The 25,260-nt window shown below is 44.9% G+C and overlaps 1 protein-coding gene across 1 annotated transcript; it reads left to right on the top strand.

The window, feature by feature from the left end:
• The first annotated feature begins 2,027 nt into the window (after positions 1-2,027).
• On the top strand, positions 2,028-20,683 carry KBTBD8 (kelch repeat and BTB domain containing 8). The gene is made up of 4 exons (XM_066596664.1): positions 2,028-2,091; positions 8,640-8,850; positions 9,679-10,793; positions 14,772-20,683. The coding sequence occupies exons 1-4, from the start codon at positions 2,073-2,075 to the stop codon at positions 15,230-15,232; spliced, it is 1,806 nt and encodes a 601-aa protein (XP_066452761.1). The 5' UTR covers positions 2,028-2,072; the 3' UTR covers positions 15,233-20,683.
• The last annotated feature ends 4,577 nt before the right edge of the window (positions 20,684-25,260 follow it).

Below are 25,260 nucleotides of genomic sequence, written 5' to 3'. Positions count from 1 at the left end.
TGATGTGATGCGTTTTAAACAGTAGAAACTCCTATTGTCGTTCTCGCACGAAAAAACTGCAAGCAGCAGCGATGTTTTTGCGAGAAAAAGCAGAGCTGGCGCTCAGACGTCTCATGAGCAAAAATTGCGATATTTTCTTGTGTCGATATCGCAATCATCCGTGTGAATCTAGCCAAAGGCCAGGGTCACATGAGCGTAATTTAACTGCGCATTATGCACGTGCGCATAATATGCGGTGGATGGAGTCAATGAAAGCGCATTGTTTTTCGCTGTTCCGCTGATGCTTGCATATATTAATTGCGTTTAATACGGGCAAAAAAAAAGAACGCGACATGTTCTATTTTACCGCGTATTACACGGGATAGAACCCTATTGTTCTCTATGGGTGTGTATTAAAACGCTGTACGTACACAATTGCGTATGTGCAGCGTTTTTATGCAACATTTCTAAGAGATAATAGAGGAAGTAGAAACCAGGAAGCCAATGCGTGACGGCTTGTGTGAGATACGCTGCCGCGCGAAGACATACGCGATCGCAAACGTGTTAATACGCAGATCCATGCGCTAGTAAAACGCTGCTATATTTACGCAGCGTTTTACAATACACAAACGTATTTGCGGAAAACTTGCGCAGACAGTAAATAAAACCCTATGATTTCAATGGGTTCGTTCACATGAGCGTATTTTGCATTTTGCGCAAAAACATATGCATGTTCTATTTTCATGCACATTTGCGCACGAAAATAGCAAGCATTGAACTAATTAATTTAATTGCACATATCGATGAGTGAGGAGCGGCTGCGTGTTATTTTTGTACGAAAGTACAATAAAAAACTAAGAGTGTAAAAAAAACCACAATGCTCATTGCGCAAATATGCGGCGCAAATTCACACGTACATACGCAAACGCCAGTGTGAAACTAGCTTCCAGCTAGGGCTACGTGGCGACGCGTCACACGGCAGCGGTTTCAGAGCAGTGATTTGGCTGATAAAAAATAAAGTGCAGGAAGGTCGCGGTCATTGACTGAGACCGGCGTCGGAAATCACGCTAGATTTGTGCGTTGCGAGATGCTCACACCTCACACGAATATGAACCCCATTGTTTTGAATGTGGTCATACACATGAGCGAGGTTTTTCCTTGCACTGCGGTGCGTCCTATCTGTGGGTGTGCCCTCGCATAAACCCATTGTTATCAATGCACACGCCACATGCTGGGTGCACACGGCTGCGATGGTTACCCATTGAAAACCATGGAAACTTTTTTACCGCAGTGATGCAAGGCGTTAACGCAAAAACGCCTCGCATTCCGCGATTTCATTGACCGATATCGCTCTCGGCCGCATGAAATTAGCTCAGGCCCGGTGTAAGCATATTCACACTGCTTGTATGTGCGATGGACGTATTTTACAGTATTTTCTGCGTACGTATACCCTTCATATTTGCGCACACAACAAAAAACGTAAGCATGCTCCCATTGATTTCAATGGGCCATTGAGTTTTAGACGTGCTATTTACGTGCGCGATTTACGAAAATAGAACATGCTGTGTATTTTTTTGCACTAACAAAATTTTACGCAAAATACGCTCATGTGAACGCCGGGGTTCTATTCACTGCTTATTGCATGCACTGATTTTGCACACACAATGCATTCGTGTGAATAAGCCCTTAATGATATTTATATCATCTTCATCTTCTACAGCCATTTACAATCACACAGGGCGGCCTGTGCCACTAGAACAAGCCATATCATCGGCCTCTTCTGTCATTAACACGTCCCCGCAGCCCGGCTCAGCCTTATCTCCCCAGCACACTCCGCACTCCTCCTCCTCGGTAGAACTACATTTCCCGGCATTCCTCTCCCAGCTGCTGACACGTCACACAAAACACAGGGGAAGTCTCCGCCCTTTACTGCTGAACGGAACTACATTTCCCGGCGTCCTTTTCTACCCAGCGTCCAATTGATTGGCTGCGGCGGTGAGAGGGGAGGCTTGTGATTGGCTGGCAGGGAACATCCGGGAACTCTTTAGGACGTAAGTGACGTTTTGGACTCAAGCTGGAGCCGGAGGAGGAGAATGGCTGCGCAGGGAGGAGGTGAGTTGTTTGGGGGGCTCTGAGGGGTCGGGCTGTGCTTTGGGGCTTACATAGGGTTGGGTTTCATTCATGTAGCTGTATATAGGGGTGACATGGGGTTTATGGTTGGGATTACCCAGGAGGCTGTGCCTGTTATTACACCATGTCCTGCTGATATCATATCTCCTCTATGCACTAAACTACTGTATTTGTATCAGTCACTGCCTGGTATAAGCTGCCATAGAATCGCAGGTGATTGGTCCATATGAGCTGTGATTGGTGCAGGTGGTGTATCCGGGGTGACTGAATGACTGACTGGTCAATGGGAAATTGTACAAATGTGCTGAAACTTTATTGACAGAGCTTATCACAATGTTGGGGCTGTTGTCATGGTGCTTAAAGGGGGTGTTCATACTGAATACATTTAGCCACAGAATGAGGGATGGGTGAATGATCACTGGTGGTGCGATCCCCAAGGATTGTGAACGGTGGTAGCAAAGCCTCCCGACTGAATGTGTGACTACCCCTCCAGTCACTTCTATGGTGCTAATGGATGCTGAATGGTGCGGTGCTTCCACATCTGTGGTATGGCCCTAAGTGTTAGGAGGTCTTCCTGGTTCTTGTAATCCCCAGTGGTTGGACCACCATTATATAGGGCACAGATCATAAATGTATTTGGTGGGATAGCCCTTTAAAGTGACACTCTGATCCTGGATAAACAAAGATGGCTGCATCGCTTAATGACTGTCTTTGTATGCATTGGTAGTCTAAGATCAACCATGCTGCTCACATAGGCTGCACTGGCCAATCAAAGCAGTTCATAGTGTTGTAGCCTAATGATGCATCAGGTAGTCAGAGGGGCGGTGGAGACATCTTTGTTTGTCCAGGACTGGAGGGTCGACTTAAAGGGGTTGTCCCGCGAAAGCAAGTGGGGGTATACACTTCTGTATGGCCATATTAATGCACTTTGTAATGTACATCGTGCATTAAATATGAGCCATACAGAAGTTATTCACTTACCTGCTCCGTTGCTGGCGTCCCCGTCTCCATGGTGCCGTCTAATTTCAGCGTCTAATCGCCCGATTAGACGTGCTTGCGCAGTCCGGTCTTCTCCCTGGTGAATGGGGCCGCTCGTGCCGGAGAGCTGGACCTCGTAGCTCCGCCTCGTCACATGTGCCGATTGCAGCCAATCAGGAGGCTGGAATCGGCAATGGACCGCACAGAGCCCATGGTGCACCATGGGAGAAGACCTGCGGTCCACCGTGGGTGAAGATCCCGGCGGCCATCTTACTAAGGTAAGTAAGAAGTCGCCGCAGCGCGGATTCGGGTAAGTACTGGACGTTTTGTTTTTTTTAACACATGCATCGGGTTTGTCTCGCGCCGAACGGGGGGCCTATTGAATAAAAAAAAAAACCCGTTTCGGCGCGGGACAACCCCTTTAAAGGGAGTTGGTTCGCTCCCGTAACCAAACTCGTGGCAGCTGTAATTCTGCATGCATGGATGTATTATACTTGCCTTCACCGCTGGTCCCACGTTGTTAGTGATGTGCAGAGGATGGGAGGGCAGGTCCTCTTTCTGTACACATGGCTTGGTAGTCTGGTAGCATTCCCCCTGACATCAAAGACATGATGTGCTGAAAATCATGGGACAGGAACTCGTGTAGGACCTCTTTAGACCTGGAGAGTGCTGAAACTCAACGTAGCATTGGTTCCCCAACTGAATGGAAGCTGTCTGGAGATGCTGAGTGGGCCGTCTGGTCAGCCACCCACAGCTCTGGGGTATCTGTAGGGGCAGGATCTTGGGTGGGAGTGGACCTCTCCACCACATCCCATAAACACTGGATTGGGTCATGTTAAAGGAGTTTGTTCACTGCACCATCCGTAGGAACTCTCCAGACTGCTCCTCAAACCCATTCTGGATGACTAGTGCCTGCTGGAATACGAGGGGGATCCCAGAAGAACCCAAGAATACCTTCTGCTGGTGGGAAGTTGCTACTATAGGCTGCTGCTGCTAGTTGAATGTTTGCGGGACCCTTTTGAGGCTGTATGCCAGCGACGACGTTGTGGAAGGTTGGCGTTTTGGGTCCAGTAAGGCTGGGTTCACACAGGGCGGTTTTGCCGCTGCAGATCCGCCCGCGGCCGCTAATCCCAGGATTAGCCAGCCATGTGGACGAGATTTCTCAGAAATCTTGTCCACACGGGACGGCTAATCCGCTGCGCTAAATCCGGTTGAAACCGTGGCTGCGGCAGCCGCGGTTTCAAAAGAAGCAGCATGTCTATTTACCTTTTTCTTTTTTGTTTATTTTCGTCGCGGCCGCGCTCTCCTCTATGGAACGCCGGCCGCAACGGAAAAGCAAGCGTCCGGGCCGCTTCAAAGCCGCCGCGGCTTAAACTGCGGCGGTTCTCCCGGCGGAAATCTCGCGGTTTTTGCTGCGGACAAACCGCGAGATTTCTGACGGGAATCCGCCCTGTGTGAACGCAGCCTAAGTGTTTTGCCTATTCTGTGATGATGATTCATACCAACGCCATTCAGATATGAGATTGTTTCTTTCTCCACTGCTCAAAACACTCCTCTCGAGGTTGGGTGAATACGGCGGGTCAGACAAGGGTGTCATACCTTTTGTTTATTTGTTGTTGTTTCTTCTTTCTTTGTCAAATTGCTTAACGCTCAGCGTCATGTGGGCAAACGGGTGACTTGTTCTTCCATTATAACACACCTGCCCTCACAACTGTTGAGTGCTATGCCGTTTTGTTAAAAATGGCTTGACCCCCGTGCCTCACCCTCTGTATTCACACGATCTCGCACAGTTTTTTTTTTTGTTTGTTTTTTTTTTGAGTGTTTTGAGCAGTGAGAAAGGAAACTAAATTTCCCAGCTGCAGCCTTCTCTAGGGTCCAGTTAGCAGCCTCACGTGCCCAGGTGAGGCGGCGGCGTCTGCTGTCATGTTAGCAGAGGCCTCTGGTGGGTCTTCAGCTGGAAGCTAAAACTGCTTCACTCAACGTGGATATGATTTCTGATGGAGTCGTTTCTTATTTACATGGATGGATCTGGTCAGCCGCCGCCGGTCAGGACCATCAAGCACCCGTGGGTGGTCTGCAAATGGTGGCTACAGACAACTCCTCTCTCCTTCCTGACTGATTCATCCCTCTTTCCATGTTTGTCCGGTGTCCTTGTTACTACGGGTACATGAGGGATACCTGAAGCCCCATCAGGTTGTTCAGGTAGTTCTGCTCCTCTAAGATAGCACGTCCATACGTGCTGTCACAAGAAGGTTTGCTGCGTTGCCCCGCTTCACGGGCCGTTGCCCTGGAGAGCTGGACAAGGCTGTAGAGGGGCATTAAGACTGGAGGAGCACTACAAAATAACCTCTAGCAACGTACTTGTCTGCATGCTCCTGACCACTGTCACAAACACTTTATGAGGGCCTGATGTCCTGTAGTGGGACCAGTACCCAGTGCACAGCACCATCCATCTTGGCATTCACTAAAGAACACCAAAAGTGACAGGTCCAACACTGCAGCCCTCTTCTTTTGCCAGATGAGAGCAGGTTCACACCGAGTACATGTCTTTCAGTCATTGGGATCTTTTGTGAGTATGCGTGATTGTTTTTTTTTTTTTTTTTTTTCCTTCAGAAGGGGTTGTCCAGTTGTGAACAATTGATTGCCTATCTACAGGATAGACCATCAATAATAATTGGCTGGGATCTGCCAATCAGTTGTTTGCTAAGTTAGTGTGCTCATACGTTGAGTTGTTTTCCGTGGGAAGCGGACAGCTGTTCTCACTCTAGTGGCAAGGCTTGGTGTTGCAGGCTAACTTCCTGTGCACTTCAAAGCCTGCAGTACCAAGCCTGGCCACTGCAGTGAGAGCGGAGCTGTCTGTTTACAGCAGAAATCGGTTCAGTGCACAAGTACAGCTGATTAGCGGGGGTACCTGGCAATGGACCCCTGTCTGTCTACTATTCATGACCTATCCTGCTGATGGGCCATCCATACTTTACAACCAGTGTGTCATACTCAAGTCCTTGGATTTAGGCGTGCTGATACCTACCTGTGTTTGACTGGTAATCTTATGTATGTGAGCACTTACTCGGAGCGGTGGCCACAAACTGCTCTACAAGGGCGCTACAGAGTTTCGGATGGCATCCGACGCTGTAATCCTATGTCCTGGGTTTTCATCGCCGTGTTAGATGCTTTGTGTTGCTGCCATCTAAAACCTCTGTGGGTTTCTGTGGATCTGATGACATCATCTGCATGTATCTGTAGTGGGAGGGAGCTGGGGTGCGGGCATCTTGGAGCGGCTCTGATGGCTCTGGTACTTGTGACTGCGAATCCTCAGGGATGTTGTGTTCCTCCGGCTTTCCAGCTGGATCATCAAAATTGCAGTCTGGTAAAGGAATATTCAGCTGAGACGTTCCCGTACGGCTGCTCCGGCGTGCCTCCTGTGTTCAGTGACGTCTTGTAGTAGTTTTCACATACACTTTAATTCGGGTTTAAAATGTTACCAAACAGCAATCAAAATGGCAGAAATGGAAACCCAGCCTAAGGCCGCCTTCACGTGGGTGTATACATAGTATATACCTCCTATCCTAGCATATTGTGTGTGCATTTGCGCACCCCCCACCCCCCTGTTGACTTCCATGGCCACTTTGGGTGCACAAATGTATAGAAAAGTGGAGCATGTGAACAAAGTGATTGAAATCAATGGGTTCCATCCTGTGTATTACATGCGCAAATCCATCCATGTGAAGGACCTTAACCTGCCCTCTAACCCCTTCCTGCCACAACCTTTTTCATTTTTTTTTTTTTTTTTTGCCCCATCCCACACTTGTTTTTTGGCAGGATAAGCCATATTTTTCAACGGGTAGAATAATAAGTCCAGTAAAAATGGAGAAAATGCGTGCGTAATTTTGTGGGGATTTGTCTGTCTGATGGCGTTCAGTACGGTAAACATAGTGCTCTCTATTCTTTGGATCAGTATGATTACAGCGCTGCCCAACTTGTGTAGACATTTTTGTACTGGTTTAAAGAAAAGTTTTAGTGCTTGATTAAAGGGATTGTCCAGGGTTAAAAAAACATGGCTGCTTTTTCTCCCCCCCCCCCCCCCCCCCCCTCCCCCAAATACAGCGCCACCCTTGTCCATAGGCTTGTGTGTGATATTGCAGCTCCGCTGAAGTGAGTGGGAGCTGAGCGGCAGACACAACCCATGGACAAGGGTGGCGCTGTGTTTGGAAGGGAGCAGGCATATTTTTCTAACCCAGAACAGCCCCATTAATGTAATGTAACTTGGAATTTTACAGATGTGGCAATAGCATGGTTGTGATGCAACTACTGGAAATGGCTTATTAAACCTTCTTAATAACTTTTTAACTCTTTTGCCTCCCAGACTTGAACTGGCAATTGTCTAATTGCATGTACTCAATACCGTAATACTTCAGTATTGCAGTATAGAGTATTTACAGGTATTCTGTTAAGGGCTGGAGATGTGCATGAGGCGGTAGGCTACCAAGGTAACCGAATGACACCCTACAATCTGTGTGTTGGGTGGGAGACAGGCTCCCTCTAAATATCCTGATGAATGAAGTGGGGGACCCTCTGCCACCTCCCTACAGCACAGTAGGCTATCAGTGCTGTTGGGGTAGTCGACAGGGAGTCAGGTGATCGATTAATTTTTTTTTTTTTCTTACCTGCTCCGATTCCCATGGCTTCCCCCTACTGTAGTCTGCAGATGCACGCCAATCAGTAAACAGTCAGATTTGCCTACAATGTGGGGGACCCTACAGGAACCAGAGAGAGGGTGGGTACTTACAAAAAAAAAAAAATGTGTGTATTCCCCGAATCTGTTGCCTACATTAATGGCATAACTTAGTTAATGGTGTTGTTGGAAGGTGACCTGAGCCTTTAAATGATGCTGTCAGTATTGGCAGCAATATGTAAATGGCTGACAGCGGTCAGGGATAGGACAGCCAACACCCATTGTGTATCTTATGGGCCCAGCTGCCAAACATAAATCTTGATTGTATAGCGCCAACTTAGTTCCACCAAGCCACCTACTCTTTTTACCAACCTCTGAAGGATGGGAGGTCAAACTTGAGCCAACTACCTGAACTATTCGGGGATTTAACTCACAACCCTCAGGTCGTGAGCGAGAGCTTATGACTGCATACTTCTGTCTTAACACTCTGCGCCACACGAGGCTCCATACAAGGACACCTGCCTTACATTTATGGTGGATGTTGGGAAGGGGTTACGGAGCAACAACTGTTTGGGGTAACTTGTGAATGGTCTTTACCCCAGCAATAACAGTGCCCCTCCTGACTGCTGTTTTGTGGCACCACGGACATCTGCCCTTAGGCGCCGGCACATGTTGCATTAGCCACTGGCGTTTATCCAGTGAGTATTGGCAGCATTAAAGTGGGTTTCCAGCTGTGGTGGTATGACTGATGTCTTGGATCAGGTATTTGGAGAGGTCTGCTCTTGTCCAGAGAGCTGTGATATAGGGAGCTGTTTGTAGAACCTGATCTGCCAGAAATGACCTTCTCTCGTTGACTATCTGTTTTGTGTCCCCGTTCCAGAAGTAGCCAAGTTTTTACAGACACAGAATGGAGTCCCTCTGTCCAGTCCAGTCAGCAGTGGGATGGATCCTTACCATGCCTGCAGCATTCTCCAGCAACTCAAGGCCATGTATGACGAGGGCCAGCTGACCGACATCGTGGTGGAGGTGGATCACGGGAAGCACTTCTCTTGCCACCGGAACGTCCTTGCAGCAATCAGTCCATACTTCAGGTATAGTGACTAGGGGTGCGTGACGTGGTACAACGGAGAGCGTAGTATGGGCACACTAATGCTGCCATACTGCAGACTGGCTCAGAGCATGATGGGTCACCATACCTGAGGGCTGGAACATTCACCTTTATTATGGACCCATAATGTGCTTGTGTGAACCCGGTCTTGGGGTCTGTTCCCATGGGGAGTCATTGGCTGCTGACTTCCCACAGCAGTGAATGTGCGGCAAAAGCCACACTAAATAGTGCGTATATTGATGTGCCGTGGACGTGACCTTCACACCACATGTCAATGTTGTTGTAGAAGCTGCACGTATTTTATTTTTTTTTGTGGTTTGAGGAGCGGATGGATGAGGCTTGTGAATCCCAAGCACATTGCTTGTACTGTAAATGTTGCAAAAACTGCATGGGGAATCCGCAGTATGTATGCCCCAGGGAATGTATTCTAAGGGTAGTTCCACACGGCCGATGGGGTGTTATACTAGAATCCTAAGTTATCTCTTATTTGGCTGCTGAGACCCCCACCAATCCTGAGAACGGGTCGGGGCCCCCCCACCCACAATGAGGAGGAAATGAATGGAGCGACAGTCTTTGGCTAGGGAATAAGTTGTGATCCTGGTACAACCCCCTCCTTTAAGGACTCATTCACATGGGTGATCTTCATGTATGTGCAGTGACCTATCAAAGCCTGGACGTACACCTAGATAAAAAATTTTTTTTTTTTTTTTCCCCCCAGATCAAATTCCTGCATTCTTGTCTGAATAAGACTTAACTTTTCCCCATTTATTGTATATCTGTTAATCTATTGCCTTTCTCCGCCCTACCGCAGATCTATGTTCACTAGCGGCCTTACAGAGAGCAAACAAAAAGAGGTCCGGTTAGTGGGAATTGAAGCGGATTCAATGCAGCTTGTGCTGAACTATGCATACACCTCCAGAGTCCAATTGACGGAGGCCAACGTCCAGGCTCTGTTCACGGCAGCTAGCATCTTCCAGATCCCTTCCCTCCAGGACCAGTGCGCTCAATACATGATCAGCCGCTTGGACCCACAGAACTGCATAGGCGTATTTATTTTTGCCGATCACTACGGTCACAAGGAACTTAGGGACAAGTCTCAAGAATACACTCGGAAAAAGTTTTTGTATGTCACCAAAGAGCAGGAGTTTCTGCACCTGAGGAAAGATCAGCTCATCAGTATACTGAACAGCGACGACCTGGACGTGGATAAGGAAGAACATGTCTACGACAGCATTATCGGTTGGTTCGAACACGACCAACCGCAAAGAGAAAAGCATCTTCCAGAGATATTTGCCAAATGTATCCGTATGCCTCTTATGGAAGAACATTTTGTGGAAACTATCCCTCCTATGTTTGCACGGGCAATGCCTAAAAACCATATACAAAAGGGAAAGATTAGTGCCAATTACTGTAATCGGCGTCTCGGCATGACCGCTTCGGAAATGATTCTCTGCTTCGAAGCTGCCAGCAAACACTCAGGGAAGAAGCAAACTGTGCCTTGTCTGGACACACTCACAGGAAAAGTGTATAAACTATGCAAACCCCCCGGAGACTTGCGAGAAGTTGGGATCCTTGTGACGCCAGATAACGAACTTTACATTGCAGGGGGGTTCAAACCAAGTAACAACGACGTCTGCATAGACCACAAAGCCGAAAGTGACTTTTGGTTATATGATCATTCGAATAATAGGTGGCTGGCTAAAGCACCGCTGCTCAGAGCGCGAATAGGTTGCAAACTGGTTCATTGCTGTGGTAAGCAATACGCAATAGGGGGGCGCGTCTATGAAGGGGACGGCCGCAATCCTCTGAAGTCCGTCGAATGCTATGACGTTAGAGACAACTGTTGGACGGCTGTGAGTTTAATGCCTGTTGCGATGGAGTTTCATAGTGCTGTTGAATATAAGGACAAGATATATATCCTACAGGGTAAGCTATGGGGATGCAAACATTAGCAAATGGAGGGGGGACTTGCTGGGCATCAGGATATGTATATCAGTGTTCAAAGTATTGTAGAATTTTTATATGGTACTACTGGCTGATCCATCTGACACTTTGATCACTTTCTGTTCTTTTTTTTTTTTTTTTTGTAAGACGAGGCAAAATTGGTGTATTTAACTGTACCTTAAAATATGGTTTACAAGAACATTAAATAAATTATCATTCTCCTAATACACTGCTATACTTCAGTATAGTAGTTTATTAGCCTATAAAGCCCAGCCAAGACTGACCCTCATAGGCCACTGTAGCTGCCAGACACGGAGGCCATATTGAAACCTCTAGGTGCCATAGCAACCCATCAGGACCCCTGCGATCACATCTTGAGGGTCCAATAGGGGCGAGAGGGAACCTCTCCCTCTGTCAGCATTCTACATGCTGCAGTCACACTGACTGCAGCATGTGAAGGATTAAACAGCAGGGATCTGTGGTGTCATTGGTCCCTGCTGTTGGATGAAAGCCTGGCAGCTGCTCTGACAGCTGAGCACCCATCTCTTGTGCCAGGCTCCTGATGCAGAGCCGTCAAGACAACACGTCAGAATAAAGACCCATAACGTCCGCTGTCGAGATGTATGGGTTTAAACGCTGAAGAGGAACACCTAAGCATCATAATATAAACCCAATTAATTTACCCTCTAGGGCACTGTTACACGAGCGCATTTAACATTCGTGTAATGGCAATAACTGCTGGTCTGCACTTAAAATGCCTGTGCTAGTGGCATGTGGCTACCTTGACAGCACGGGGAAAAGCTGCTCAAACATGAAGGGAACACTTAAAGGGGTTGTCCAGATGTAACCTATTGATGGCTTGGTTATCAATAGTAGATAAGCAGAAGTTTGCCACCCCAGGAACCTCCTTTGATCGGTTTGTGATTGTTCACTCTGCTTCCTGCAGAAGACAGCTGATAGCTCCATACCTACTGCAGTGGCAAGTCTTGGTATTGCAGGCACAGTTCCCATTGAAGTGACTGGCCTGCAATACCACACCTGGCTACTGCAGTGGGAATGAAGCTTTCCACTTTTTGCAGAAATCTGCTCTGTGTAATGCACACCGACCCGCCAAACAGATCACTGGGGGTCCTAGCTGGTGGACCAATATTAATCTACTGATGGCCTGTTCTCAGGATAGGCCAACAATAGTAGCTTATAACTGAGCAACCCCTTTAGGCATCGCAGTGTAATGCCACGTTACTTAACCCTTTCCAATCCAATTTGTATCCTGGTTTTCCTAGGGGACTTATTCTTTTTCTGCTGTTATACAATGGCGCTATATGCTGGCTAAAGCCAGTACTGCATGAGGAGATATGTTGGATAGGCTCCAACAGCAGAGAGGCTGGCAATATACAGTAAGAGAAGCCCGACGGACATCATCCAACATCGGAGCTGTATAGCCTTAAATCATAATGTCTTCAGAGGTCAGACAGTGGATTGGAAAGGGTTAAACTCCAGGGATATAAATCTGTCCGGTTAGGAAGCAGAAGAGATTGTGAAAGTGAGAACAGGAGCACCAGAGAGACGCTAGCAAGATTCCTCCAAAAAGGGATGGAGGCTATTCCTCCCCTCATCCTTCCTGAGTGAGTCTTCTCTAATTCTGCTGATGTCCTTGTCACTGCTGGTACATGAGGGGTACCTGCAGACCAGTCAGGTTGTACAGGTAGTCCTGCTCCTCTAGGATAGCACATCCATACAGGCTGTCGCAGTGAGACAAAGTCTGGAGCATGGAGCAGATACTGGGACATGGTGTTTCATCAGGAGATCTGGACAGTCATAGAGGGGCATCAACCCCTACCATAGTTTCTCCTTTATATGAGGTGCCCTGCCAAAAGCCAGGTCACTGTCATACTTGCGATGTGGGGTCTGGTAGGATGGAGTTTGAAACGGGAACCCATAGAGCAGTAAAGATAACTTCTCATGTCCCCCCCCCCCCCCCCCCCCCTCCTCAGGACTTGCTGCCACTTCTATGCTTCTTAATCTGCCTATAGCTGAATCAATACTGCCTATAGCTTTAGCGAGCCCTCTCTGCAAGCCAATCTGCATCCCAAGAGGTCAGGGTGTCTGTAGTGTATCTTGTCACCACCAGAAAAATGTGTGGAGACAAGACACACAGCTACAAGAAAACGCCCCCCAGTGTGATTAGCTGCGCTGGAGAATGGCAGGCCATGATCCCCTCACCCCTTCTTGGTGACCTGGCTTTTGGCATGACAACTCCCTGGAGCTGTTGCATGCCTCTGCCATACCCACCCCCCATCTCTACGGAAGCTGGGGCTGGCCACCGGGAGCACTGAGTGGCGGGGGAACAAACTTGGTGCGGTGGCCCTGCCATCAGCAGAGCACACTGACAGCAGCTGGGGTAAGGACAGCGGTGGCCATCCGTGAGCTTACCTTGCATGGGGGACAGACTGACAGCGGGTACGCCAGGCCACAGCTGACAGCAGCCCAGGGAGCACAGCCGCCGGGGTGAGCACAGGTTGGTGGGGGCGCAGTAGCAGAATGACATGGCCAGCGGCAAAGACTCAGAGCAGCACCGTGGTGGTTCAGCGGTATTGCCATGCCAGAGAGGAGCAGGGGAGGGGACCAAGGCCAAGTAAAGCGTCTGAGGAGTGAGTGAAATGGGGCAGGAGGGGAGATCATGGCCTGCCATTCTCCAGTGCAGCCAATCAAATTGTGGGTGTTTGCTTGTGGGCGTGTATCTTGTCTCCAGCCATTCTTGTGGTGACAAGATGCAATAATACCCAGGGTGTCAGTGGTCTGTCATACCTAGTGGTTGGTGGTGGTGGTAGTGGGGGACTGCTAATAAAGACCTATATAGCCTTGCCTGAGGCAGGGTCTATTGGATAGTCTGACTGTGAAAAGCTGAGTTAACACTCGGATTTTATCTGCACAGTTAAAAATCTTCCGCAAAATCCAATGCATCACTATACAAGACAAATGTCTAAGGCTTTCTTCATCTCATCTACCTGCTGCACACACTTTCTACACATACTACAGACTTTCATTGTGGATTTCACTACTTTTAGTGTAGCAAGGGTGAAATCAACTTGTAATATATGTAGATTTTGTTGTGGATTTGTCACAGGTTTGTAGTGGCAAAACTCTGCATTTGCAATTGCCTTGACCCACTAGTGATTGCGACTACACTCTTCTTCCTATGGGCTTTAAACCTGCATATGCACCTCTTGATGCTGCTGCAGGATTAACCTGACACAGATGTCCCATGCCAGGAAGAACTTGGCCTTTGCTGTCTGGTAGCCAGGCTCCTGCTCTAACGACATTGAGCAGGGCAATCTTCAACCCTGACGATATAACCTCCTTACAAGCTGTGATGAACAGATCACTGTTTACCTTTAATAAATGCCCTGATCAATGTTTTGAAGTTCTAAAAAGGCAAGACCTTGGGCCTTTACCCACTAGCGTGTTTTCTTTTGTTAACGTTGCAATATCGCAGCGTTTTTGTTTTTCTTCCTTTTTCGATGGGACTTTTTCTAAAGTTAAAACTAAGTTTGCACTGTTGTGATTTTTGTGCCTTTTTTTTGGTCATTGAAGAAAAGGCAGCGTTTAAAAAAAATAAAAGCTAGTGGGTAAAAGCCTTTATGGGTATAGTACCGAAGTAATGCAGTGTATTGTAGAAATATGCAAGGCATTGCAGGGACAAATCCCGCCATGTGACTAAAATTATACAACTTACAGCCTTTCCAACGTGCGCCTTTCATATACAACGCACATCGGATATTATTGCATGGAGCCAACTCGGGAGCCCTCTACATACATGGTGGGAGAGAACTTTGTTTGACTGTTTAACCATTTGAATGTTGCTGTCAGTTCTGAGGTGACTTGGATGCTATAATATCAATCATTGCTTTCATTTTATATATAACTGCCTTTTTTTCTCTTCTCTCCCCTTCAATATAGGAGATGTGTTTTTGTGCTATGATCCTCCAAAAGATTACTGGTGTTACCTAACTCCCATGACTGTTCCAAGAGTTCAGGGGCTGGCGGCTGTATACAAAGATTCCATCTACTATGTAGCTGGCATCCGAGGAAACCATCGAGTGCTCACCGTAGAGGCTTATGACATTGAGCAAAACTGCTGGACTAGAAAAAAAGATCTTCCATGTGAACAGTCTTCAAACCCATACATCAAACTTTTGGTCATGAAGGGTAAACTCAACCTGTTCGTTCGCGCAACCCAAGTCAGTGTGGAAGAGTTTGTATTCCGTACCAGTAGAAAGAATTCCCTCTATCAATACGATGAGGTGTCTGACAGTTGGAAAAAAGTATACGAGTCTCCAGAGAGGCTGTGGGACCTGGGCCGTCACTACGAATGTGCAGTTGCTAAACTTTATCCCCAGTGTCTTCAGAAAGTTTTGTAAACTTTTTTTTTTTTTTTTTTTTTAAGCAGCTTTTACTTGCTGCCATTGGGATGAAAGACCATTCAAAAGAAACAAACTATCTGTCAGTATTCAATGTCTGTGGACAGCTTCTTGTACTTGTGGATGGGTGCTTTCAAGGGTGCAGTATGAGTTGCTGTAGGATTGCAGCTAGTTTTTTAATTTTCTCACCACTGTTATTTCAGTGAAACCTGAGTTTACAAAGTGCAATTATCAGCATTGTTTTCACAGTGTACATTTGATCATTCTGTCATATTTTGTAGGTAGGAATTGTTTAAAGTAACTTATTGATTGCTTTAGAGGAACCAAGATATCTATGCACTAGAGCGTGGGCAAACCTACAACTTGACAAAAGCTGGTGGAGGATGCGGGCACTGGAGGTTAGCCTCCTTTGATGCCTGAGCTTTTTATGGGGCAGTTCCACTTGTTTTTTTTTTGTTTTTTTTTCTGTTTTTCTTTCCCTCTCCTATTTAAGGAATCTGTCTATTTTCGTTTTTTGTTTTTTTTTTCTTTCAGTCAAATTTCTGATTTCCCCACTTTTTGACCCTTTTGAAATGGTGGAAATGTTTTTGTTGTCCCTAGTAAGTTATGTAGGTTTGCTATGGCTTGAACATGGTAAGAATGGTCTTCTGCATTATATTTAATACAAACTTTTTTATTTTGTCTTACTTTTCCTTCTATTTGATGCAGAGGATGTTACATATTGTTGGAGTGCCTTCATCGCTACACCGCGGCACAATGTCTAAGTGGTACTGCATCTTTTTAAAGTTTGAAGACTTAATACGGGTAATATCTGAGGCAATATCACTAGGCTTGTGTCTTTCTCCCTTCTTGCCCAATCTGATTTTTATTTATAATTCTAGAAAATTAAAAAAAAAACAAAATAAAAACACTAGCGATCAAACCGCCTCGGTTTACCGTTTTCCTGCATGGACAGCTTCCAGAGCACTGCAATCCTCTCCATCCTTGAAGCTGCGATACATGCGCTATATACTTTAATGCTTGGTGTTTTTTTAGGCTTTTTAATGCTTCTTTCAGTATTTCTTTCACTTTGTATAGATGGCTATATATGTACATCTTTTTGTTTTTGGAAAAAAGCACATGTTCTAGCGGGTTTTCATTTGTTCACATGCTTTAAGGTTTTTTTTTTGTATTTTAAATGGTGCTATCTTTATAAAAAAAAAAAAAAAGTGAAACTAGAAGACCAAATCTAGAATAATTGATTTTATCTAATGAGTACTGTAGACAGAGGTAGCTTATAGGGCTGTACATGGATGGAGGTTGCAGTGTCCAATCCAGGACTGAATTGTATGAAACGCTTAGCATATTTTACTGTTCACAGAAGATTTTTAGATGCCCTTTCCACCTTCCCTTTTTAAAAGGGATTTACAGCGTTGTGTAGACGGGGTAAACTTCTCACACTTTGTATGGCGGTGAAATGCTTTACTTCCTTGTTGGACTCATGGGGGGGGAAAGGGAAGGGGGAGAAAAAAACTCTTCCTCCACCCCTCTTCTTAATTTTGTAGTAGTACAGTCATACGAGCTGTTGTGAATTCGATACCTTGCTCCAGGAGTGGACAAAACCTGTAACTTTTAGGAACCAACTTTTATGTATTTTCTAGTAGCTCAAAACTATCGGCTTTTTCAGAGACCTTGAAAAGAAATTGACTAGAGATGAGCGAGCATACTCGTTAAGGCGATTTTACTCGAGAGAGCATCGCCTTTTTCGAGTACCTGCTGGCTCATCCCTGAAGATTCAGGGAGGCTGCGGAGGGGATCGAGAGGGAGATCTCTCACTCTCCACCCCACTCTGGTGTGCGTATACAGACTTTATCTAGGAAGTGGTTGAGCAGTTGTCCACTGAAGCTTTGGGTTGTCTGTAGTTGAACCCCATTTTTAGGACTGGTAACTTGAACAAGCAAAACTGACTTATTTTAAGAGGTCAGTCTGGTTAGTTGCAACTCCACTTGGATGGTTACCTTGGCTGGATCATGTTAATGTCTGTAAGATGTATGACCATGACTCTTGCTAAGTTGCTGCTGAATGCAACTTTTGTGAGGGATGATCCGTTTGCTTACATATTTATCTTGAGCATTACATGAGTGGCAAACTTTTATTGACTTATGTTGTAATCAACTCTTCTATGTAAAGTCATCCTCTCGAAACTTGAGGAAACGGACCAACCTAGGCTGCATAACTTGGGCTCTAAGGTCCCTGTGTACTTTCAAAAACTGTTGGACGAATGTCCAGCTGACAGCTCATTTTCCCTCAGCCCCCTCATTGGCTCAACAATGTTTAGACGGCTGTGGCATCAGCTTACCTCCCAGAGAACAAAAGTATCAGAAGTTGAGTTTCAGTGTTCCCAAACCTTCTTGAAACAATTAGAGACTTGTCTGGCCCCACTATTATTGGTGGATTGGAAAACTAAACGAATAGGTATTTATCCTAAAGAGAACCAACTTTTTTTTTTTTAACTTTTGTTTACTAAGCACACACTCTATATAAAAGGGCGAGACAGACTAGAGCACCATCATACTTGAATCCTAATCAACTGGAATTTTACAAATGACATAAGTTGCAATATAAGCTTAAAGAGCAATAAGTCAAACTATTCTGTCCAATAGATATGCTTGAGTGACCATTGCATGTGCAAGGCTTTTATCTGTGTTTGAGTGGAGTTACATTGGTCTTTGCTTGTACTAACCATTTATATTAAGTGCGTATTATACATATTAAATGCCCATGTCTTGCACGAACAAAACTGTGAAACAAAAGCCTTTGACAAATCGCATACCTCATCTGTTTGTTTTCTAGAACATTACGTATAGGCATACCCAAATCTTTCATGATGGTTTTTTTTTTTTTTTTATTCCCCCTTCAGCTTTAAAGGGTTGTATGAAGTTACAAAAACATTGTTACTTTCTTCCAGAGCACAGCTTCTATCATGTTTGGTTTGTTGGGGTGGGTGGTGGTTGTTTTTTAATGCTCACCTGCTACCCCGTTCTCTCGCTCTCTACCCTGTGGTGCATGGTCTTTGCAGTGGACTCCTCTGCATTCAGTAAATGAACTGTTTGCATGGGTTTGCTGAAAGCAGAGATGAGCCTGATGCACAAACTTGGCACCGACATCCAGGGGGGGTGAGCGGGTGTAAAACAAAAGAACAGGGAGATGGGTGAGTATGGAAAGAACAAAAGCCCAACCCTGATCTCAGCTGTCTGAGTCCTATGTGCATCATAAAGTTCAAGTTCTTGCCTTCCAATGGGCTCTCTCTGCAAAAATGTTTTATTGGATCCATCCCCTTTACCACCCCCAACCCCTTTGTATAAAGTGACATGCTTTATAGAATCTGGTGTGGGGGTTGTGTGTGTGGGTTTTTGTTTTATTTATTTTTTTTATGAAACCCTCTTTTTGCTGTATAGAAATGCCTTGGTTTTGGACAATCTCTGCAGTTTTACTTGAATTTGTGGTGAAATATCTAAGACCTGTTGATCGGATTGTGGCTGAAATCAAAATCTCACAGTTCCAACTGGGTTTTAATCTAACAATGGAAAATTTGTGAAAGTCTAATACTTGTATCCTGAGTTGAAAAGGCCGGTGTAACTCCTAACTTCGAGCTATATATTTTTTTCAAAGGCCTCTGTTTTTGCTGATTTTTGTACAGGTTGTCTTCTGTGGTGTCTGTTAACTACTGCAGCCTAAGCCTCAACATGGATCCATCAGTGAGGCTAGACCGATGGCTTGGCTTTCAGCCCTTATGTCTTCTCTCTCGCATGCATTAAAGAAACTTTGCAGTCCTAAACTGGCTAATAAAGGTGCAGGAGAGGATGAGGGAAACTAAGGATACTTTTACACATACAAGCATCCGACAGCCTTCCCACTGATTTCACACAGGAGCGCTAATCGCTCACAGAATGGAGGCACGGCGACACAGATCTCTTCCGGCACCAGCCTCCATTGAGTCCACAAAGGCAGTCCTTTATAGATTAACAGCTGTTTGTTTACATGGGCAAACAGGCGCTTGTTTTTTAGGTGAGCTGAAAACAAGTGACTCCGCCAAGTGAACTGTAGCTCAACTGACCTGTTGGGTTTCATGTTTACACAGGGAGACAGTAATCACTCAAGCAAATGATTATGGGTGACTTCTGGCTCGTTTAAAAGGGCCCTTGGCTGTCGGTCTACTGATAGAGCTCCTGTTGAGGCTAAGGGTGGCTTCATATGGGACAACAATCGTCCAAATAGTAGCTCGCTAGAGCAGCTATAAGCAACAGTTGTTTCATGTTAACATGACCACCAGCCAATTGATGAGTGAGAATTCATTTACTAGTCCCTCTCTTTCAGCTTGCCTAAAATAAAAATTTAGCTGGTTGATTTTCCTCGGCCATTAACAGTCAAGCACATCTTTCAAGGACTAGCCAACAGCAATGCATCGAGGTGTACACTTCAGCAACCGCAAAATTGAACAGTTGCTCTATGTAAAAGCACATTAACAGTTGTTTGTACGCTCAACTACTCGCTGTGGCAAATATTTCGAGCAACTGTTTGCTATGATGGTTATCCCATGTAAAGCCACCCGTAGACTGCAGTTTCTGTATGTAGTGATAAGTAAAAGCTGCAGAAGACACTGTGCAAAACTCTTAATGAAGCTCCATTTCAGTGTATTGGGTGTTGCTCTGATTACTAATGCTGATAACTTAACCCAGTCTTCCTGTTGCTGTCTGGTCTTTGGATTGATATGTAGCATGTACAGGGGCTCGACATAAACACCCCTATGATCTTCATGCATAAAAACCAAAAACATCATGATCAGACCAGCCAATCGGGTTACTTGGAATGTGGTTGGTCGCTATGGAAAGCAATTGCTTTAACAGGTATCCATGCACACGGACTACAATTGATGAAAATGGATGATTTCAACAAGAGATTGAGTGAATCTTAACGATGACTGGTCGTTTCAGCCCACAAATTAGTTCATTTTCTGAAAAGTTGTAGGCCATGTTTTGACATTTTTCATTTGATTGTTCATGGATGAAAGATCTTTAATCCAACAATCTTTTCTTGAAAGAATGCTTCTCTGAAAGATCTTTCATCCATTGACTGTCGTTGAACGACTGTGATGACCCGAATGGGCTAAAATGTGTGGCTGCATCAGCACAATGGTTCACCAGATGATCATTAAACTGATGAATGAACAGCCTACTTCTATCTAATTTGTATGGCTAATTAAAAGGTTTAATTAAGGCATTTCCAGATTAAAAGAGCCGAAGATGCTATGTGCTACCTACTGCCCTTGGCTATTGCAGGATAATGATGGTCAGCATGCAGTGATTATTTTGGGAAGTAGCCTAAATCCATGAAAATGGGGTGTGGGGATACAGCAAAAAGTGCATCTCCAATCACCTAGTGAAAGATTTCCACCTGGCTTATATTTTCACAGCTGAACTTTTTTTTTTTTTTTTTTTTTTTTTTTGGGGGGGGGGGGGGGGGGGGGAGGGAGACTTATTCTAGATTTCATGGTCTTCTTGTGTCTTATTTTTGGGTGGGAGTAATTTACCTGAAATCTTGGCTCCTGAGGAGTTCACAGGAAATAAAATCTATTACAAACAATGGCCCAAGAAAATGCTCAAACTTTTCTACTACTGGTAGTTCTTTTGATTTAACCATTTAAAGCGACCAACCGTTGCAGATAATTTCTAATCCTCTTCCGAGCTACCTGCGCAATACTCATGTGAAGTTCCTCATTTTTATAAAATAAAAAAATTCAACTTTTTAATCTAATGTATTTGGGTTTTGTCCTTGACAAATAACTTTTTACATAGCTTGAAGAAGTTGTGTGTACTGTTCTGTGCTCAGGTATGTTGGCAAGTACTGTAGTGCAGTTACGGCAAATGTTGTGTTTTTTCTTTTCGGCCCATTAACTTATTTTACTGTTATTGCCATCTTGCACATGTTAGCATTGTACTTGATGTCATTACTTGTCTGATAATAAATTTTGAGATTTTATGTGCTTACTTTGTAACTTTTTTTTTTTCTAATGTGTGCTTCTGTTACCCAATGTTGGTCTCTATTCATATTGGTCAAGCAGGAAATTGTCCTTAATGTTTTAAATAAAACCTTTGCTTTAGTGATTGATGCCACTATTCTTCCAGAATGGTTTTTGGTTATAGGCTTTTTATTTATTTTTTTTTTTGTGAACCTTATTCACAGATCTTGTCATATTATACCAATATTTTTAAGACCAAACTAGGCCTTGGTTGTAGTGGCAAAAACCATGAACACAGAGGTGTAACTTCACCTTCTAGATGATAATGTGCTGCCAACAATGTGACAATACTCTGGGAATGGTCAGCCATACTTCCAACAAGACAATGTGCCTTGTCACAAACCTGGCACTGTTTTTACATTGGTTTAGGAATATTCCACAATTGGACTGGTCTGCGCAGAGTCCTCACCTGAACCCTACTAAATGTCTTTGGGTGGAACTTGAATGTCGGGTCAGGAAGTGTGAACATCTCATCTTTTGAGAGAACTTGGCAGATGTTTGCAGGATGAATAGAGGGAAATCCCAGCTGAAGTATCAGACATTAGTAGCTTTTCTCCATGACCTATTTCCTACTAGCATTAGGGTCAAAAGAGCCCCACTAATAACCTATGGAAATAAATACTCTTGCTTCTTGCTCAGGTGTCCAACTACATTTTGGTAGGATGATGTAACCGGCACACTTAAAGCGCCAAGAACTATGCCAATGCTGAAAACATAAGTTTTGAACTGCATTACTGCTAAATATGCTATGACAATAATTGAGGTTCTTAGTGCACATTTAGATAGGGTCCCATCTTATAAGGTTGCCTCAACACTTGCAGATGGCTCCAACCATAACGCTCACTGTTTGGGCCTATGGCCTCCAAATAAAGTTCATTATTTACTGTAGACTTTAGACTAAGCCTTGACTTAATGGGAGTGGATCCTACATGTCTGAGTTCAAAGCCAAAAAAAACCCAAAACCTTCTTTACATATATACAATATTGCGCTACCGCTTTAGTTTGTGTCTCTCCTTTTTACAGCATAGTTCAAATCCCGAAACATCCATAAAACTGTGTAGTGAAATTATATATCACTTCACCAGAGGGGGGAGATGAGCATCTGTATCCAGAACTGTACGCAGTATTTCATGTGAGGTCTGACAAGTGCTTTATATAGTGGGAGGATAATGTTCTGGTCCCTCGCCCCTATACCTTTTTTAATGTACTCCAAGACTTTATTTGCTTTTGCAGCAGCTGACTGGCATTGATTACTCCAGTTTAGTCTACTAGTACCCCCGGGTCTTTTTCCATCTCACTTTTCCCTAGCAGTACCCCATTTAGTGTATATTGGTGACATCTGTTTCTCCTGCCCATGTGCATAACCTTAAATTTTTCAATATTTGCCATTTTTCTGCCCAAGCCCCCAGCTTGTCTAGGTCCGATTTTAGCCGCATATTGTCCTCCGTAGTACTAATTATCTTGTATAATTTTGTATCAACTACAAATATTGATATTTTACTGTGCCGTCCCTCTATCAGGTCATTGATAAATATATTGAACAGAATACGGGCCAATAGTGAACCCTGTGGCACGCCACTAGCAATTGGATGGAGGTACTTGAATGTTCCGACCAGCTGACAGGAAGGGGTCAGCGATTCATGCTGCTTTTGCCAGATTCTATCCCTCCCATCAGCATAATGCAACAGAAATCTGAATTCATCTGACCAGGTGGTGTTTTTCCACTGCTCAATGATCTGATTTATGTGCTCTTTTGACACTGGAGTCTTGCCTTTCTGTTTCTTTTAGACACCATGGCGCTGAAACTGGTCGTTTGCTGTTATAGCCCATCCATCTCAAAGAACGATTGTGTGTTCGGACACGTTCAATGGAGCAGCGGTGTTGTATTCGGCTGCGATTTATACTGTGCATCGCCTGTTCATCAGAAAGATTCTTGACCCCTTTCAGCAGCGAGTTGTTTACATCGACCGGAGACTCTTTTGCTGGATGGTTTCCTTTGATCAGGCCATTCTCGATATACGCTCCACACAGCTGCATGCAAAAACATCACACAGTTGCCCTCAGCTAGTTAAGAGAAAGAAGGAGCATCTAAAAGGCATTACCAGTACTATATACACAGAAGGGGCGAGAAGAACAGGAAGTCTGTGAAGTGCAACTTCAGCCAATAGATACAAAGCAGGAACTGATGTAAACAAAAAAGGTAATTGATTAGGACCCGCACATGCAGGAACAGATGAGAGATGGAGCATGGATCAGAAAAACAGACAATTTTTACTGGGCAATAATGTTGACCAGACCGAAATGAAAGCAAGTCACACACTGTTTTGGGTTAAACTTTGCTAAAAGTTTGGTTTAAGACAAACCGGCACCTGAGGTGGCTTATCATGACTGCCTCATTAAAAAAACAACGCGGGCTGTGCTTGCAGTTACAAGCGCCGGACACTACACAGAGGTCAGAGCAGGGACTTCCGCTACTTCCACAACGACCTCTGTAGAATTGCAGTGCTGTTAGTGGGCGCACAATCAACTGATCGTTCGAGGTCCCAAGTGACGGACCCCAGACGATCAAATATTGATGGCCTATTCTGAGGATGGATCATGTGTAGCGTTCTCCCTGGAAACCTCCTGTAATCATGGAAGTTACCCCAGATCATTCTAAAACACTTAAAAAGCCTTATGTCAATAAGCCACTCCCATATCAGTCACATGGTGTCATACACGTATTTTACTGTACTTTTTGCCCCTGCAGGGCATGTTTATTCACCGCTTGAAATGGCTAATCCTTTTTTCAACTGAATTATGCAGCATATCACACATCTGTATTGTGCACACATTTGCGTCTACATGGTGCCGTCTAATTTTCAGCGTCTAATCGCCCGATTAGACGCGCTTGCGCAGTCCGGTCTTCTCCGTTTTGAATGGGGCTGCTCGTGCTGGAGAGCTGCCCTCGTAGCTCCGCCCCGTCACGTGTGCCGATTCCAGCCAATCAGGAGGCTGGAATCGGCAATGGACCGCACAGAAGCCCTGCGGTCTACCGAGGGTGAAGATCCCGGCGGCCATCTTCACAAGGTAAGTAAGAAGTCACCGGAGTGCGGGGATTCGGGTAAGTACTGTGCGTTTTTTTTTGTTTTTTTTAAGCCCCTGCATTGGGTTTGTCTCGCGCCGACCGGGGGGGGCTATTGAAAAAAAAAAAAAAAAAACCCGTTTCGGCGCGGGACAACCCCTTTAACAGTGATCAAGGCTGCTATGTGAACCTAGCAGCACTCTGAGATTATGGGCTCTTTCACATGAGCGCATAAATGGAAACGGTGGTTTTACGTTTTCTTAGGCCTGCTCCGTATAAGCGCCTGAATGGGCGTTTTTCAGTGATCATGGCAGCGGTTTCACGTCCATTCACACAACCGCGAGCGTCGTTTTGTTTTTTTGTTTTTTTTTTTTAAGGGAAAAAATTTTTACATGAAAAAATTTAAAAAAAGAAAACGTCGCACCACTGCTTCCAAAAAAACCAGATTATTAAAGCACCACATTACTCATCGAGGATGTTCAACGCCGTCTCAAAAAAAAATAGAAGCAATGCCAGCACTGCAGGGTGTTTTTGTTACTCTGTATGAAAAAATAAAATGAAAAAAGGGTTTGGTACCGTGTTAGCCAGTAGAGCAAAATGTGATTGTTCCCAGCAGGAGAAACCAAGTAATCTTGTAGATATAATACCTTTTAATGGCTAACAAAAATACATGATGTTGCGAGCTTTCAACCTACATCAGGTTATTCCTCAGGCATATTGGATCTAAAGACATATTTATATTAAAACATGTATATGAGTACAGGGGAGGGCACCACCATGATGAACTTAATTTGCACTAGATAAATACCAGAGACTGAGAGTAAAGGTCCATTTAGACGGGACGAATGTCAGGCAAACTATGCCCAACACTCGTCCCCACACATACTGCTCTCATGCTGCTGCACA

Source organism: Eleutherodactylus coqui, chromosome 3 (assembly GCF_035609145.1).
Source record: "Eleutherodactylus coqui strain aEleCoq1 chromosome 3, aEleCoq1.hap1, whole genome shotgun sequence".
NCBI classification, from domain to species: Eukaryota; Metazoa; Chordata; class Amphibia; order Anura; family Eleutherodactylidae; genus Eleutherodactylus; species Eleutherodactylus coqui.
Note: the sequence above shows the minus strand (reverse complement) of the source record. Positions and strands in the feature narration are given on the sequence as shown.

Bases quoted from the DNA above. Each gene is read 5' to 3' on its own strand.
- KBTBD8 (XM_066596664.1), top strand. The intron at 8,851-9,678 runs GTATAGTGACTA...GCCCTACCGCAG, and splicing joins GCAATCAGTCCATACTTCAG to ATCTATGTTCACTAGCGGCC. The intron at 10,794-14,771 runs GTAAGCTATGGG...CCTTCAATATAG, and splicing joins CAAGATATATATCCTACAGG to GAGATGTGTTTTTGTGCTAT.